General features: G+C 55.0%; 3 protein-coding genes across 3 annotated transcripts; 1 reads left to right on the forward strand and 2 right to left on the reverse strand.

Moving 5' to 3' along the window:
* Positions 1–706: 706 nt before the first annotated feature.
* On the reverse strand, positions 707–2,287 carry tmk1 (mitogen activated protein kinase; the record flags this gene model as incomplete). Its single annotated transcript, XM_006965004.1, has 4 exons — positions 707–1,331; positions 1,402–1,783; positions 1,885–2,080; positions 2,172–2,287. 4 exons carry the CDS (start codon positions 2,285–2,287, stop codon positions 955–957), a joined length of 1,071 nt encoding a protein of 356 aa, XP_006965066.1. The 3' UTR covers positions 707–954.
* Positions 2,288–5,669: 3,382 nt separating this feature from the next.
* On the reverse strand, positions 5,670–8,586 carry TRIREDRAFT_60626 (vesicle coat complex subunit; the record flags this gene model as incomplete). Its single annotated transcript, XM_006965005.1, has 2 exons — positions 5,670–7,892; positions 7,987–8,586. The coding sequence occupies 2 exons, from the start codon at positions 8,584–8,586 to the stop codon at positions 5,670–5,672; spliced, it is 2,823 nt and encodes a 940-aa protein (XP_006965067.1).
* Positions 8,587–10,711: 2,125 nt separating this feature from the next.
* TRIREDRAFT_106781 (uncharacterized protein) lies at positions 10,712–11,610 on the forward strand. Its single transcript, XM_006964844.1, has 3 exons — positions 10,712–11,053; positions 11,167–11,418; positions 11,575–11,610. The coding sequence occupies exons 1-3, from the start codon at positions 11,037–11,039 to the stop codon at positions 11,594–11,596; spliced, it is 291 nt and encodes a 96-aa protein (XP_006964906.1). The 5' UTR covers positions 10,712–11,036; the 3' UTR covers positions 11,597–11,610.
* The last annotated feature ends 505 nt before the right edge of the window (positions 11,611–12,115 follow it).

A 12,115-nucleotide genomic window follows, 5' to 3' on the forward strand; every position in this document is an offset into this window, starting at 1 on the left:
AAGGCGCGCAGTTGGAAAGCTGCGTGTACCTGCGCAAGAGGTGACAATGACACCGGGCCGGTAGTAGGTAAGTATTACTTAATGCCTGCCTGGGTGGTGGTGGAGGAGGTGGCCATCGAGTGATGCGCTGTACGTGTACATGTACTGCGGCAACTTTGCTGCCTTTCCTGCCTTATGCCACCCGACTATTGTTATGGCCTGTCACTGGCCAGGGAGGGATTCTAGCGTTCCACGGCGTTCCAGTGCCTGTCAGCATAGCAGCGGGAACGGTCAGAGGAATACGCGCATCTGAGCCGGGAATATGAGCATCTCTGCGTGAGTGAGAGTGCTCCAGACTACTCGTATATATAGGCCAGCATACATGTAGTGTGCTTGTTATCATGTCACGGGTGTCCTGATTGGTTTGATACATACCTATACATAGTAGGTAAGGTAGTTGTCGGTTTATCTTGTCACTTGGACCGGCAGCCTTCTTTTCCATGTGGGGATCGTTTGATGCAAGGACAAGGACCGGCCACAGGAACAGACCGCAAGACAGAGGTGTCGATCACCAGCCTTGGTCCCGCAGTCCAGAGCTAATACACATGAGACGGAATCACGCGAGTTTCGCCCATCACTGACCACACCTACTATTAGTTTGTGATAGTATTCAGCAGGGTAGTCACCGTGGATTGGAATGGGAAATGATAGGGTTTCAAAACGTAGTGTCAAAAACGAAAAGAACGGCCATTCGAGGCCAGTGTATTGATTTGTTTCATATCTCGTCTCATTCCTCCATGCCAGCCATTCATCCGTCCATCTTGGCCCGGCCAAGACAGAGTCCCATTCTTTGCCAGTCTTTGTTTGCTCTAAATCATCCACAAAATGTTCTTTATACGTGGCAACAGTCTCGCTCAACAGACAACATGCTTCATCAAGCCCAGAAACTTCAAAAAGGGGAGGGGCCCGGCCTTTTTACCGCATAATCTCCTGGTAAATCAGTTGCTTCAGCTGCTCCTTGCTCAGGGTATCTTTGTGCTTGTCGAAATCGAAAAACTCCTCGGGAATCGGAGGCGCGGTGGGCTCGTCATCCGGGTCGTGGTAGGGCTCGAGGTACGGGTGCTTGAGGGCGTCCTCCACCGTGATTCGCTTCACCGGGTTGAACGCGAGCAGCTTCTCGAGCAGGTCCAGGGCCAGGTCGGACGTCTTGGGGAACAAGGTGCGGAAGGGCACCTTCTTCTTGAAGGGCAGCGAGCGGATGTACTCCCTCGCTCGTCGAGATTTGATGCCATAGTAGTCCTCCATGGTGGGCGTGCCGAGCACATCCAGGATCAGAGTCAGCTGGTGGTGGTCTGGAGGGTTATCTGTGTTAGCCAACTTGATTTTTTCGCATAGATCTCGCTCCGGGCAATGCCAACTTACAATCCTTGCCAGGGAACAGAGGCTTGCCGCTGAGCATCTCAGCCAGGATGCAGCCCACGGACCAGACATCAATGGCCTTGGTGTACTCCTTGAAGGTCAACATGATCTCGGGCGCGCGGTACCATCGCGTGGCGACATATTCCGTCATGAAGCCCGAGTTGTCCTCCTGGGAGGCGGCGGACCGGGCCAGACCGAAGTCGCAGACCTTGAGGTCGCAGTTGGCGTTGAGCAACAGGTTGGACGGCTTGAGATCTCGGTGCAGCACGTTTGCCGAGTGCATGGCCTTGAGGGCTCGCAGCGTCTGGTAGATGAAGTATTGGCAGTGATCGTCGGACAGGTCCTGGGTTCGGATGACTCTGTGCATGTCCGTCTCCATGAGCTCCTACAAGCAAGATGTGGTGAGCACACAATCTAGGCAAGGCAATGCCAATACTAGGTAGGCAGAGCTGACTGGGACCTGCGAAACAGCAGCTGGGGACGTACCTGGATCAGATAGACCTCGTTAAAGCTCTCATAGCTCCGGGGCTTCTGGATGTCAAGGATGGAGATGATGTTCTCGTGGTTGAAGTAGCGCAGCAGCTTCATCTCTCGCAGGGTTCTCAGGCAGAACATGGAGTGGTCGAAGGGAGTTATCTTCTTGATGGCAACCTTTTGTCCCGAGGGCTTGTGGATAGCGGAGCTGTTTGTCGTAGGAAAAGCTGTTAGATACGGCGTGTGCACCACCCCCTGGGTCTCTGCCTCTCTTCAGAGGTAGCACACCAGACACTTACCAGACAACTCCGTAGGCTCCTTCGCCAACAACATCCTGAATGTCATACTGCTCGCTGACGTTGAAGGAGATCTTGCGCGACGCCGAGGCGTTATTGGGGGGGTTCGACCGAGACATGATCGGCCGGAGTGCGCTCTGCGCGACTTGGGGGGGGAACTGAAGAGGAGTTGAGGGGCGGTGGGCGGGTTGGCGATGGCGGCCGTTGGAGGGTTTGGGGAAGTCCGAGCTTGAGAGCGCTCTAACTACTACCTCTCTCTGTCTCTGTCTCTGCGGAGGCCGGAGGTTCTCGTCGATTGCCCGCAGGCTAATGTGCGGATAGCAGCAGTCGACGGGTCGAGGCAGCCTAGCGAACGGCAACTCCACTCAGCGAACTAGAAGCGCAGGTCAGTCAGTCAGTCAGTCAGTCAGTCAGTCAGTCAGTCAGTCAGTCAGTACTACTATGTATGGAGGCGTGCCGAAGGGTGATGTGTGTGAGGGCCCCTGTGGCAGCAGGATGAGGGGGTGATGGAGGGTTGGTGATGGACGCACGGGAAAAGCTGGACAAGGCGACGACACAAAACAGATGCGGCTGTCGACGCTGTTACTTTGGGATGAAGAGATGGGAGAAGGTAGAAGGGCGAAGGGCGAAGCAAGACGAGGAAAAGGAAAATGCGCTCACACACAGACAGACCAAGGACGACAGGGACCGTGGGCTGGGACGACTGGCGAATGATATGGGCGTCTTCGGTGTGCGAACAAGAGGCACGAGTGACTTGGACGAGTTTGGGCTGGGCTGCGGGGTCAAAGGGTTGCAGGTTGCCAAAGTGGGGATGGACGGGTCAGGTTTTCAGTCGGGGCTTTTTCCAGCAGCAATTCAGCGGGTTGATAATATTGACAGTTGGAACGGGTTCAGTGAGGCCTTTGTATAAAAAACCACCTGCAGGTAACTTCTTCTACAGTAAGGTAGCACGGGTACTGTATCTGCATGTGCCGTGACTGGGGAATGGGAGGGGATGGGAGTTGCTCTCAGCTGAGCTGATTTAGCGAGCTGTCGGGTGCCCTGGGCTGGGCTTCAGGTCTGTATGGAGGGACTGAGCACCTGCAATCAATAATTCAGGAGGGCCGGCGGGGGCGGGCTAAGGAGCTGGAGCACAGCGTCGGGCAGGCCAGGGGGGGGTTCAATGGAGTCCCGTAGGTGCTTCGTCTAGCGGGCTGCGGTGCCTGTAGGGCCACTGAAGAATCCATGGATTAGATGGCCGGGATGGATGCATCCCATGACTTGAGGCATCGATAAGACGGAGCTGGACGATGCATGCGGTTGACACAGAGGGATCAATGGGATGATGATGACGGATCAGCATAAACGGGATCGAGCATTGATGCTGCTGCTGCTGCTGCTGCTGCCAGCAATATGAAAGGCCATCCATCTAGTATCTACCTTACCTAGTTATTAGGCCATATGCATGAAAGAAAGAGACTGGAGTTCCAGGTTCATCCCCATTTACTTAGGCTCAGCCCACCTGTAACCGTCCTGTGACATAAAGCTGGCGATCCAGGGCATCCCAGATCGAGGCTCTAGATGTCCCCCATCCTTGCCCGCATCGAGAAGTCAACACCAAAAGCTGGTGAAGCAGCAAGGCTATACGAGTATTACATACGCAATGTCCTTATCCTAAAGAAAGAAGTGTAGGTATAGGTAGGGGGGGAGGGAGACGGGGGGAAATGCCGTGGGAATGGCTAGCATGCAACGGCAATGCAATGCGGTTTCATGCCACCGCAACCTGTTTTGGTTTGTTTCGAAATCCTTTGTCCCCCCGTTCGTTGAAACGAAACTTGGGAGGGGGTTTGCCTGGGAGTGCATTGGACAAAGCAAAGGGCTTCGATGCTTTCACTGAAGACGAATCTCTCAACTTCTGGAGAATACCTACCTTAGCTTAGGCAGCTCTGCAACAAGCATTCCAGTCCTTGTAAGGTTCAAAGCAAGGTTAAACACACAATGAACGGCACCCAACGTACATGACGCAGTGCAAACTCAATTGCAGATGAACTGCTGATCGTAGGTACCTATCATCTTGCTCTAATATGGACCTCCTTCGACACGGCTGCTGCATCGGAGCACGTCCGTCGCCTGACCTCTTGGGGTCCTTACATAGGTACTTTCCAACATCTGCAAGAATAAGCACATGCAACTGGCGCCACTTGCAACGACAGGGGCACATCCTTGCCAGCTCTGTGCCATTAAAAGTACTATCAGTCTCCAATACATCTCTCTCTTCGCAGGTCAAACTAATAGGCATAGCTTCCACATTGTCAATAACCACAGATAGATAAGTATCTCATTATCATCATCACCATCACCACCATCATCATCAACACCATCACCATCAACACCATCAAGGAAACATCCTCATCACATCCCATCACCACACAGCCTCTCGACTCCCATCCATCCAATAATACTACCTACCTACTACATAGTATCCATAGTAACACCCTCCAGACTCCCCAAGACCCCTCAGTTTCACATCCCACCCATCCATCCCCTACCAAAGCGCCTAATCCCCCTCCCCATTGGCCCGTCAAGCGTCGGCCCCCTTTCGCCTGTTTCAGCACACCAGCGACAAAAAGACTCCATTTCCCACTGAGCCCGGAAAAAAAAAGAGAGGGGGCTTGACCCGAACCTCAAACCTCGACGTTAGAGGTCCTTCTCCAGCGCTGTTTCAAATGTCGGCAGAATCTCTTTTCCCCAGTCTTCTTTGTCCCTTGTCTTTTCAGGTCTACCGAGATCATACCTAGACTACCTTAGTACCGTATCACTCACTACCTAGGTGCTATCAAGGTGCACGCCGTTTCCACAACACAGCACAGGTAGCCATTGGAGCTTCAACAGCTTCACAGCACCCAGACTTTTCCACCTCGTCTTGGTCACAACCTCTTATTACTCGTATGCCAAATGTTTCATAGCGCAACCCCCAAGCACGTAAAACACGCCACCCTCTTCCCGTCCCACCCACTTCGTCCGACGCCGACAACCTTGGATCGAGAAAGCTCTCGACTTCGCAACAGCCGCGCCGCCGTCCTCCTATCTCCGTTCACCTCACTTTGTCCCGTACTGTCTGTCGTTCTAAAGATAGATGTTGTCCTTGAAACTGACGCACCTGATAAGGCTGACAAAGAGCTGCGGAGTGCGTAGGCTGGTGGGTGAAGAAGCTCCATGATTCCTTGAATCAACGTGCTCACGAGCCAAACTTGTGTCAATCTCAGAAGTAACACTTTCATTCTTTTGTTTTTTTCTTCTGTATTTCACTACATAGTAATGTTCATTTACCATAAAAGACATAGTCCATCTCATCTTGCTCGCCCTCTTTTTGCCAAACTCGACACCATACGGCCCCCGTCACTACCTAGTCTATACAATGATTATTGCAACAACGCCTCCCCCGTCATCCTCGAAACATTACTGCACCACCTGTAGCACTCGCGCGTTAGTCTGTGAGATAGACTGTCCAAGATGCCATGTTTAACATACCTTTTCTCGGAGTGAACCAAGCCACTGTGCCGCACTCACTCCCTGATCCGCCCGGTCCTCAATGAGGAGCGTCTGTGCCCACAGCTTGAGCAGCGGCTCGCCATCCTCCCGGACAATGTACAGGTGCGGCACCGTGATGCTTCCCACGCCAAGGGAGCGATGGTCACGGCTCTTCTGGATCACGGCTCGAATGCGCTCGTTGAAGTCGTTTTCGAGTTCCGGCACTCGTCCCTTGCCAACGTGGACCTGCGTGCGGTCCTCCACTCCAAAGACGTCGGCGATGAGCTGCGGAACGGCATCCCGGCCCACCCACAAGAACTGGACCTGGCCGTCGTCAATCAGATACAGGCCATACGAGACGAGTCGCTCCGAGGACAGGTTCAGCGGCGGGGGTAGGACAATCTGGCCCGTGGCCTCATCCGGGATGCCGGCATTGTCGGGCATGTCGTGCAGCGAGTAGAGTCTGGGGTAGATGTATCGGGTCAGGAGCGGGATCGGAAGCGTAGACAGGAGACACAGGGCGGCTGATCTAATGTCGGAGGGAATCTGCGTAGATTTCCGAAGGCCAACGTTCTTGGTCAGGCCAAGGAACAGCAGGGGGAGTCCTCGGAGGTTGGCGGGGAACTGCAGGCCGCCGCCCATGCTGCCGCCGGCGAGCTCCTTCTTGAACGTCTGGAGAAGCTCCGTGACCTTAGCCGCCAGGGCGTCTCGGGCAGCGTCGAGGCCGCTGCTGAGCGCTCTCTCCACGGCCTTGTGGCTGAAGTAGGTGGTGATGGCCAACTGGTCCGCGGACGCGTAGACGTCCGACAGGTTGGTTGTCGTCGGCAGCGCGAGCGTGAGTACCCTGATGCGGCGCTCGCCGTTGCATGTCGTGTGTAGCACAGCAGCCTGGAGACACACCACGTTCTTAGTAAGGTTCTCGTCAATGGCGACTTCGACAACGTAGCATTGGTCGCGGGGAAAGGCCGGGAACGCGCAGAGGTCGGAGCTGCGGTTGAAGAAGTTGCCGTAGAATGCATTCATGCGCAGACCCGTAGTCGCACGCACGCGGAGCACGGCCTCCAGCCCAATCTCGGACGACAGGTAGTCGCTAAACTCGGAGGCGAACTTGAGCGCGTCCTCGGGTCGCGAGGCGTGCCAGCCGGGGTAGAACCACGTCTGTCCACCAGTGTACCTCGGCAAGTTACTCAACGAGGCTACATCCTGGTATTGAGACGAGAAGAGGAACATGTCGATCGACACCTGGTTCTTGGAGCACTCGACGGCAAAGCTCTTGTAAAAGCTGTTTGATGTCTGCAGCAGGCTGCTCTCCTTGGACGTCCCCAGTAGCTTCTTGTCCTCCCTCATGTCCAGCTTTCCGACGCCCGTGTTAGGGAGCGAGGCGGTGAGGACGACAATCTTGCCGCCAAGCGCAGAGATGAGCTTGTGTCCCGCGCGCAGGGCCGATCCCATGCATGAGCCGTTGCTCTGGTTGTTCTGGAACATGTCCGGCAGCTTCTGGAGGAACTTTTCGATGCTCTGACGGCTCTCCGTCAGCGGGACGAGGAGGTCGTGGGGCACCGGCAGGAAGGGCTCCTCAAGGTCGCTAACGACAAGCATGCTCGTCTCGCCATTCTCATCCGTGTCCTTGGGGATGGAGAAGTAGTGGAGGCTGGAGTCGACGGCGAGGAAGCCGAGGCGAGTTCGGCGATCGGCATTGGGTATCCTGCTCAGGCTGTCCAGAATGGTCCTAGCGCTCGTAGCAAGGAGGCCGTTGGAGACCGCCGCATAGCTGACGTCGAAGAGGAACAGGTAGACCAGGGGCTGGGGCGGTCGAACCATGTACTCCTGCGGGGCAACAAACTCGACGACGGCGTGGTTGAGCTCGTGGCGCTGCCATCTGTCGGCGGCTTGCTGAGCGGCGGCATCCCAGTCGAACGCCTGGGGCACGTCGTTGCTCAGGTTGCACATGTTGCATCTCCACCGGTGGCCGTGGTCCAGGAAGGTGACAAACGGGTTGATATACGTCCTACATCTTCGGCAACGGGAAATGACCTGGTCTTGGACCACCGGTATGGGGTCCTCGTCGTCGTGCAGAGCTCCGTAAGGCTGGATGATGAGCGCGAACGGCAGCTTGGACTTTTTCAGCAGCGAGTTGGATGTGGGGACGGCATTGATTGTAGATCGAATGTATCGCGAGGAGCAGTTGGCATCCGGCGAGGCAGTCACGCTGGTCTGTAGCAAAACAGGACTCGTTAGCACAAGCTCGTACACGCAGTGGCACCAAGCGAGTTGGGGGGGGAAGAAAATGGGGGACGCCGTTTCTTACATTGGGCGGGAGGATGATGGGAGGCGGCGGCAGATCCAGCTCCGAGGGGTTGAAGGGCTGCGTCAAGAGGTCCGTAGGATACAGCTGGTTGAGAACGGTGGGCCTGCCCTGCTGGGCCACTTGGGGAGGCTGCGGCTGGCCTCCGACCTGCATGCCGGCCATGCCCTGGGTGATGCCCGCGATGCCGGGGGCAGGTCCTGGGCCAGCCGGCGGCTGGTATCCCTGGTCCGGAGCTTGGTAGCCGTACGCAGGCTGCGCCGCGGCGACGGGCTGCGGTGCGCCATAGCCGGCCTGGGGATACTGGTAACCAGGCGCCGAGGGGACGCCAGCGACGGGCTGAGGCTCGACTGGCGGATAGGCGCCGTAGGGAGCAGCGCCGGGTTGCATTGGCGGCGCGCCGTACTGCTGTCCGACCGGGAGCTGGCCGCCTGCCAGAGCATTGGCCCCCGTGCCGACCTCGAAGGCTTGCGCCGCATATCCTCGCTTCTTCTTCTTGCCCGCGGCGGTTGTCTCGTGGGGGGCGGGCTGGCCATCGTAGGGCGGCTGCTGGGCCTGCTGGTCGAGCGGCTGGCCGTAGCCATCGCTGGGTGGCGCCGACATGATGAGGTTAAGCTGGCGAGGGCGTCGCTGGTTGCGCGAGTAGAAGTGGGAGGTGTTTTGATGCGGTCCGATGCGGTTGCTGAGAGCTGGGCGAGCTCTTGACGAAGAGGGCTCTCTGCCTTGTGATGTAGAACACGGGCGGCAGCTCGGGAGAGGGTTCAAGAGGCCGAGGTTGAGTCAGCCAGTCGGGAGGTCGAGCAATCTGATGTCGAAGCCAGCCGTCTGGGTGGATTGGCAGGCGAGAAGATGGATCAAGATTGTTGGTGGGCAGGGCCAGCTGTCACTGGCTGTCGTCCTGCTTGATAGATTGTCTGTCCTTTTGGGAAGCCGCAGGCAAAGAGACACCGCCTCTCAGCCACACGAGGAGGGGCGCTGTGGCTGGTGCGACTGTGCAAGTGCTTTGTATTACGAGTAGGTACCTAGTATTATGAGCTCGTTTGTATGAATTTCTAGGCGAGTGTTGTGAAGGGAGAGGCCGACAATGTACCTATGGAAGGGACAGGGCGTCTGGATTATCTGATCTTGGCGTGTTGAGAGCATTGAATACGTACCTAGGTAGGTGACCATGCACTTGTACTGAGAAAGCAGAGGAGGGAGCTGTGGCTGCAGCTTAGTCACAGCTGGAGATGATGATGGTGCACAGATCGGTTCAGCCAGGCAACGCTGCTAATTTTGAGTGGAATCTCACATCAAGCCACGTGGTAGATCTACGAAGACGCACAAACTGCGGATTAGACAGATTGCATGAGGCAATGCATCTGGTCAAACTGAAAGACAACTGATGCATCTGAAACCACATTGCGCCTGCAGAGTGCCTCTCCATTTCCAACACGCGCCTCACGAGCCAAGCTCTAGGGTAGTCGTTAGAAGCATCGCAGCCGCAATCGCAAGCTCTATACATGCATTCAACAGCAATGTCGTCCTTGCGGCCGAATGGACCATCTTGGGGCGGGTTTCGACAACCTGGCCGGAACCCGAGAAAGATATACATGTATTACTGCATGCTGCAGCACCCCAGCATCAACATGCGTCTCTCTCTTCGTCGTCACCGTTGCAACCCGGTGAAGGACATGTTTTGGCTGTGGGGATACCCAGTCCTTATTACCGCGTCCGAGCTTTCGGCTGTGCTGGCGCGATTCATTACCTGTACGGACAGATACCGATGCCTTTTTCCTCTTATTCTAGATGACCAGCAATGAAAATATTAGACGCGAGGACAAGGGAACTCTTGATTATTATGCTGTATATACGGTACGTGCTATGGTTGTAAAGCGCTTGTAGTATCTATTTGATGCTCAGATCAGACAACCTTGGAGGCTTATTAATAGCAGACGCATTGGATGTGCTCTAATTACCTACCCCAGGAACCTCCGCCAGGAACCACCTGGGTACAAACAATGACATCGCCGCTTAGCCGGCCACAGCCCACCTGCCCTCCTAGCCCACAGGCGCATTAGCGTCCCATCGTGCACTGAAGCCGCTGTATCCCGAGCCCTGGTGGCCTCCCGTGGCCGTAACTTGTACAGTAGCACTCAGTGGACGGGAGGGGCAACATGCAGTCAGCAGCCCCCGGCAATGGATCCCGTCCCGTCTTCCTGGCGTGCACTTTTTTTGCCAGGGGTAATAAACGAGCAAGGTAAGAATGATGATACCCGTAAGAAAAGATGGCGCTATATCATAGTAATATCGCAGGAACAAAGACTCCAAGGGTCAGCTCAGATGCCATCTTGTTGATCGTTTGTGTGTTTAATTTCGCAGTGCCACCAACGGCAGGTATACCTACAGTACCTTAGTACTTTTGTACAGACGGTGTAACGCGGTCCTGTGGGCAGAGCCACTTGCGGCAAGAGGTAATGAATCAAGTAAAACAAAAAAGTACATGTGCGCAAGAGACAAGAGACCTTGCGAGACATTGAAAGCACACGCACAGGCACACAGCCAGCCAGCACGTAGAACAAAGCAGAGGCCTCCTCCTCCTCCTCCTCCTCATCGCCTGCGCCTCGCGTCTTTTTATCCATCTGCATTCCCTCTCCCTCCCTCCCTCCAACAAACGCCATCCCTCCACCGCTGTCTCTCTCTCTCTCTTATTCTTTCAGCTTTCACATCTCTCCTTCAGAACCCTCTTCAAACCTAGAAATTTCCACCTCTCTCTTTCAGCTGCCTGCTGCCATTCTCTCAAGCCACACGCCTGCTTTCACTACACACTACAACTTTTCTTTTAACTCTCTCTTCGCTCCTTTGACATCATCTACCTTACCTATTCGCGCCAGACAACCTCATTCAACAACTGCTTCGTCCCTTTGCAACGAGCCTCTTTTGCGCCTCGTTTTTTTCCCGTCCTTGTACAACACAAACAAACGACTTCGATACCCAGGCTGTAAATCGCCTCTCAACAGACCAAAAAACCACACAATCACCTTTTATTCCCTCTACGTCGTCACATCCAAACCATGGCATCAATCCTAGGGTACATCTCTCTCTCCCCCCCCCTTCCCAAACAAGAAGACGATTTCGCTCCAGCTGTGTAAGAAGTAAGAAATAAACAAACTGACACTCGAACCCCCTCCTTCTCCCCTACAGCCAAATCATCCCCCTCGTCATCGCCATCGCCCTCCTCAGCGGCACCGCCTGGGTCCTCTACCAGATCTACCTCTCCCTCGCCGTGATGCGCGACTCCGCCTCCGAGCGCATGGGCCGCAGCAACGTCGTCTTCACAAAGGACGGCGTCCGCGTCGGCGTCCGGGCCATGCAGAACGAAAAGTACGTCGACAAGACGCAGAGCTACGTCGTCAAGGCGTGGAACTTGGGCACCGCGCAGAGGGACGAGGAAATGTGAGTTTTTCTTTTTCTTTCTTCTTTGACCCCCTTCATTTCTTTTTTTTGTTCCCCACCCCTTGCATCCCAATCTTTACCTGATCAACATCCCATGTGGAAATTGTAAAACAAGTATCGGCTGTGTCTGTTGGGGGGTCTAATGTTGGATCATAGGAAACGAAAAGGCTCGAAATAATGAAGCCGAGGAGGAGAGTGAGGAACGAGCTTGAGCTGGGGATGATGGCAATCTCGACGAATTGACATGTGACAGGAGAGCGCGGCACGTGCAGTTACTTGAACTGCTTGCAGTGATGGGAAACGCTGAGTACCTCTACCGTTTCTCTAAAGGGTCGTCATGCATATCCTATGATGTAGCTCTCTCTATCTTGAAACGAATGCACACGCATACCGATAACAATTCCAATACAAGCAATATGATGACCGCACGACGATACCCGAGCAAAGGCACGCCGCGGGCCTTTGCGCATGAATCAGCTTCTTCCTGGCTCACTCGCCAAACGCCCATACGTCTCTTGAGATCCAGCTACGACCTGGTTCATGGTGGCTTCAGAAGCTCAATCACCCTCTGGACTCGTGTCGTCGTACGTCGAAATGGCTGCATGTTGTGGCATCTGCCGCGGCCTGGTTTTAGATGATGTCTGGCACCCCGAGACTGCATGAGATATAATGTTTGCTTCACTTACTAGTACAGTCG

This window comes from Trichoderma reesei, assembly GCF_000167675.1.
Source record: "Trichoderma reesei QM6a unplaced genomic scaffold TRIREscaffold_8, whole genome shotgun sequence".
In the NCBI taxonomy this organism is placed as follows: Eukaryota; Fungi; Ascomycota; class Sordariomycetes; order Hypocreales; family Hypocreaceae; genus Trichoderma; species Trichoderma reesei.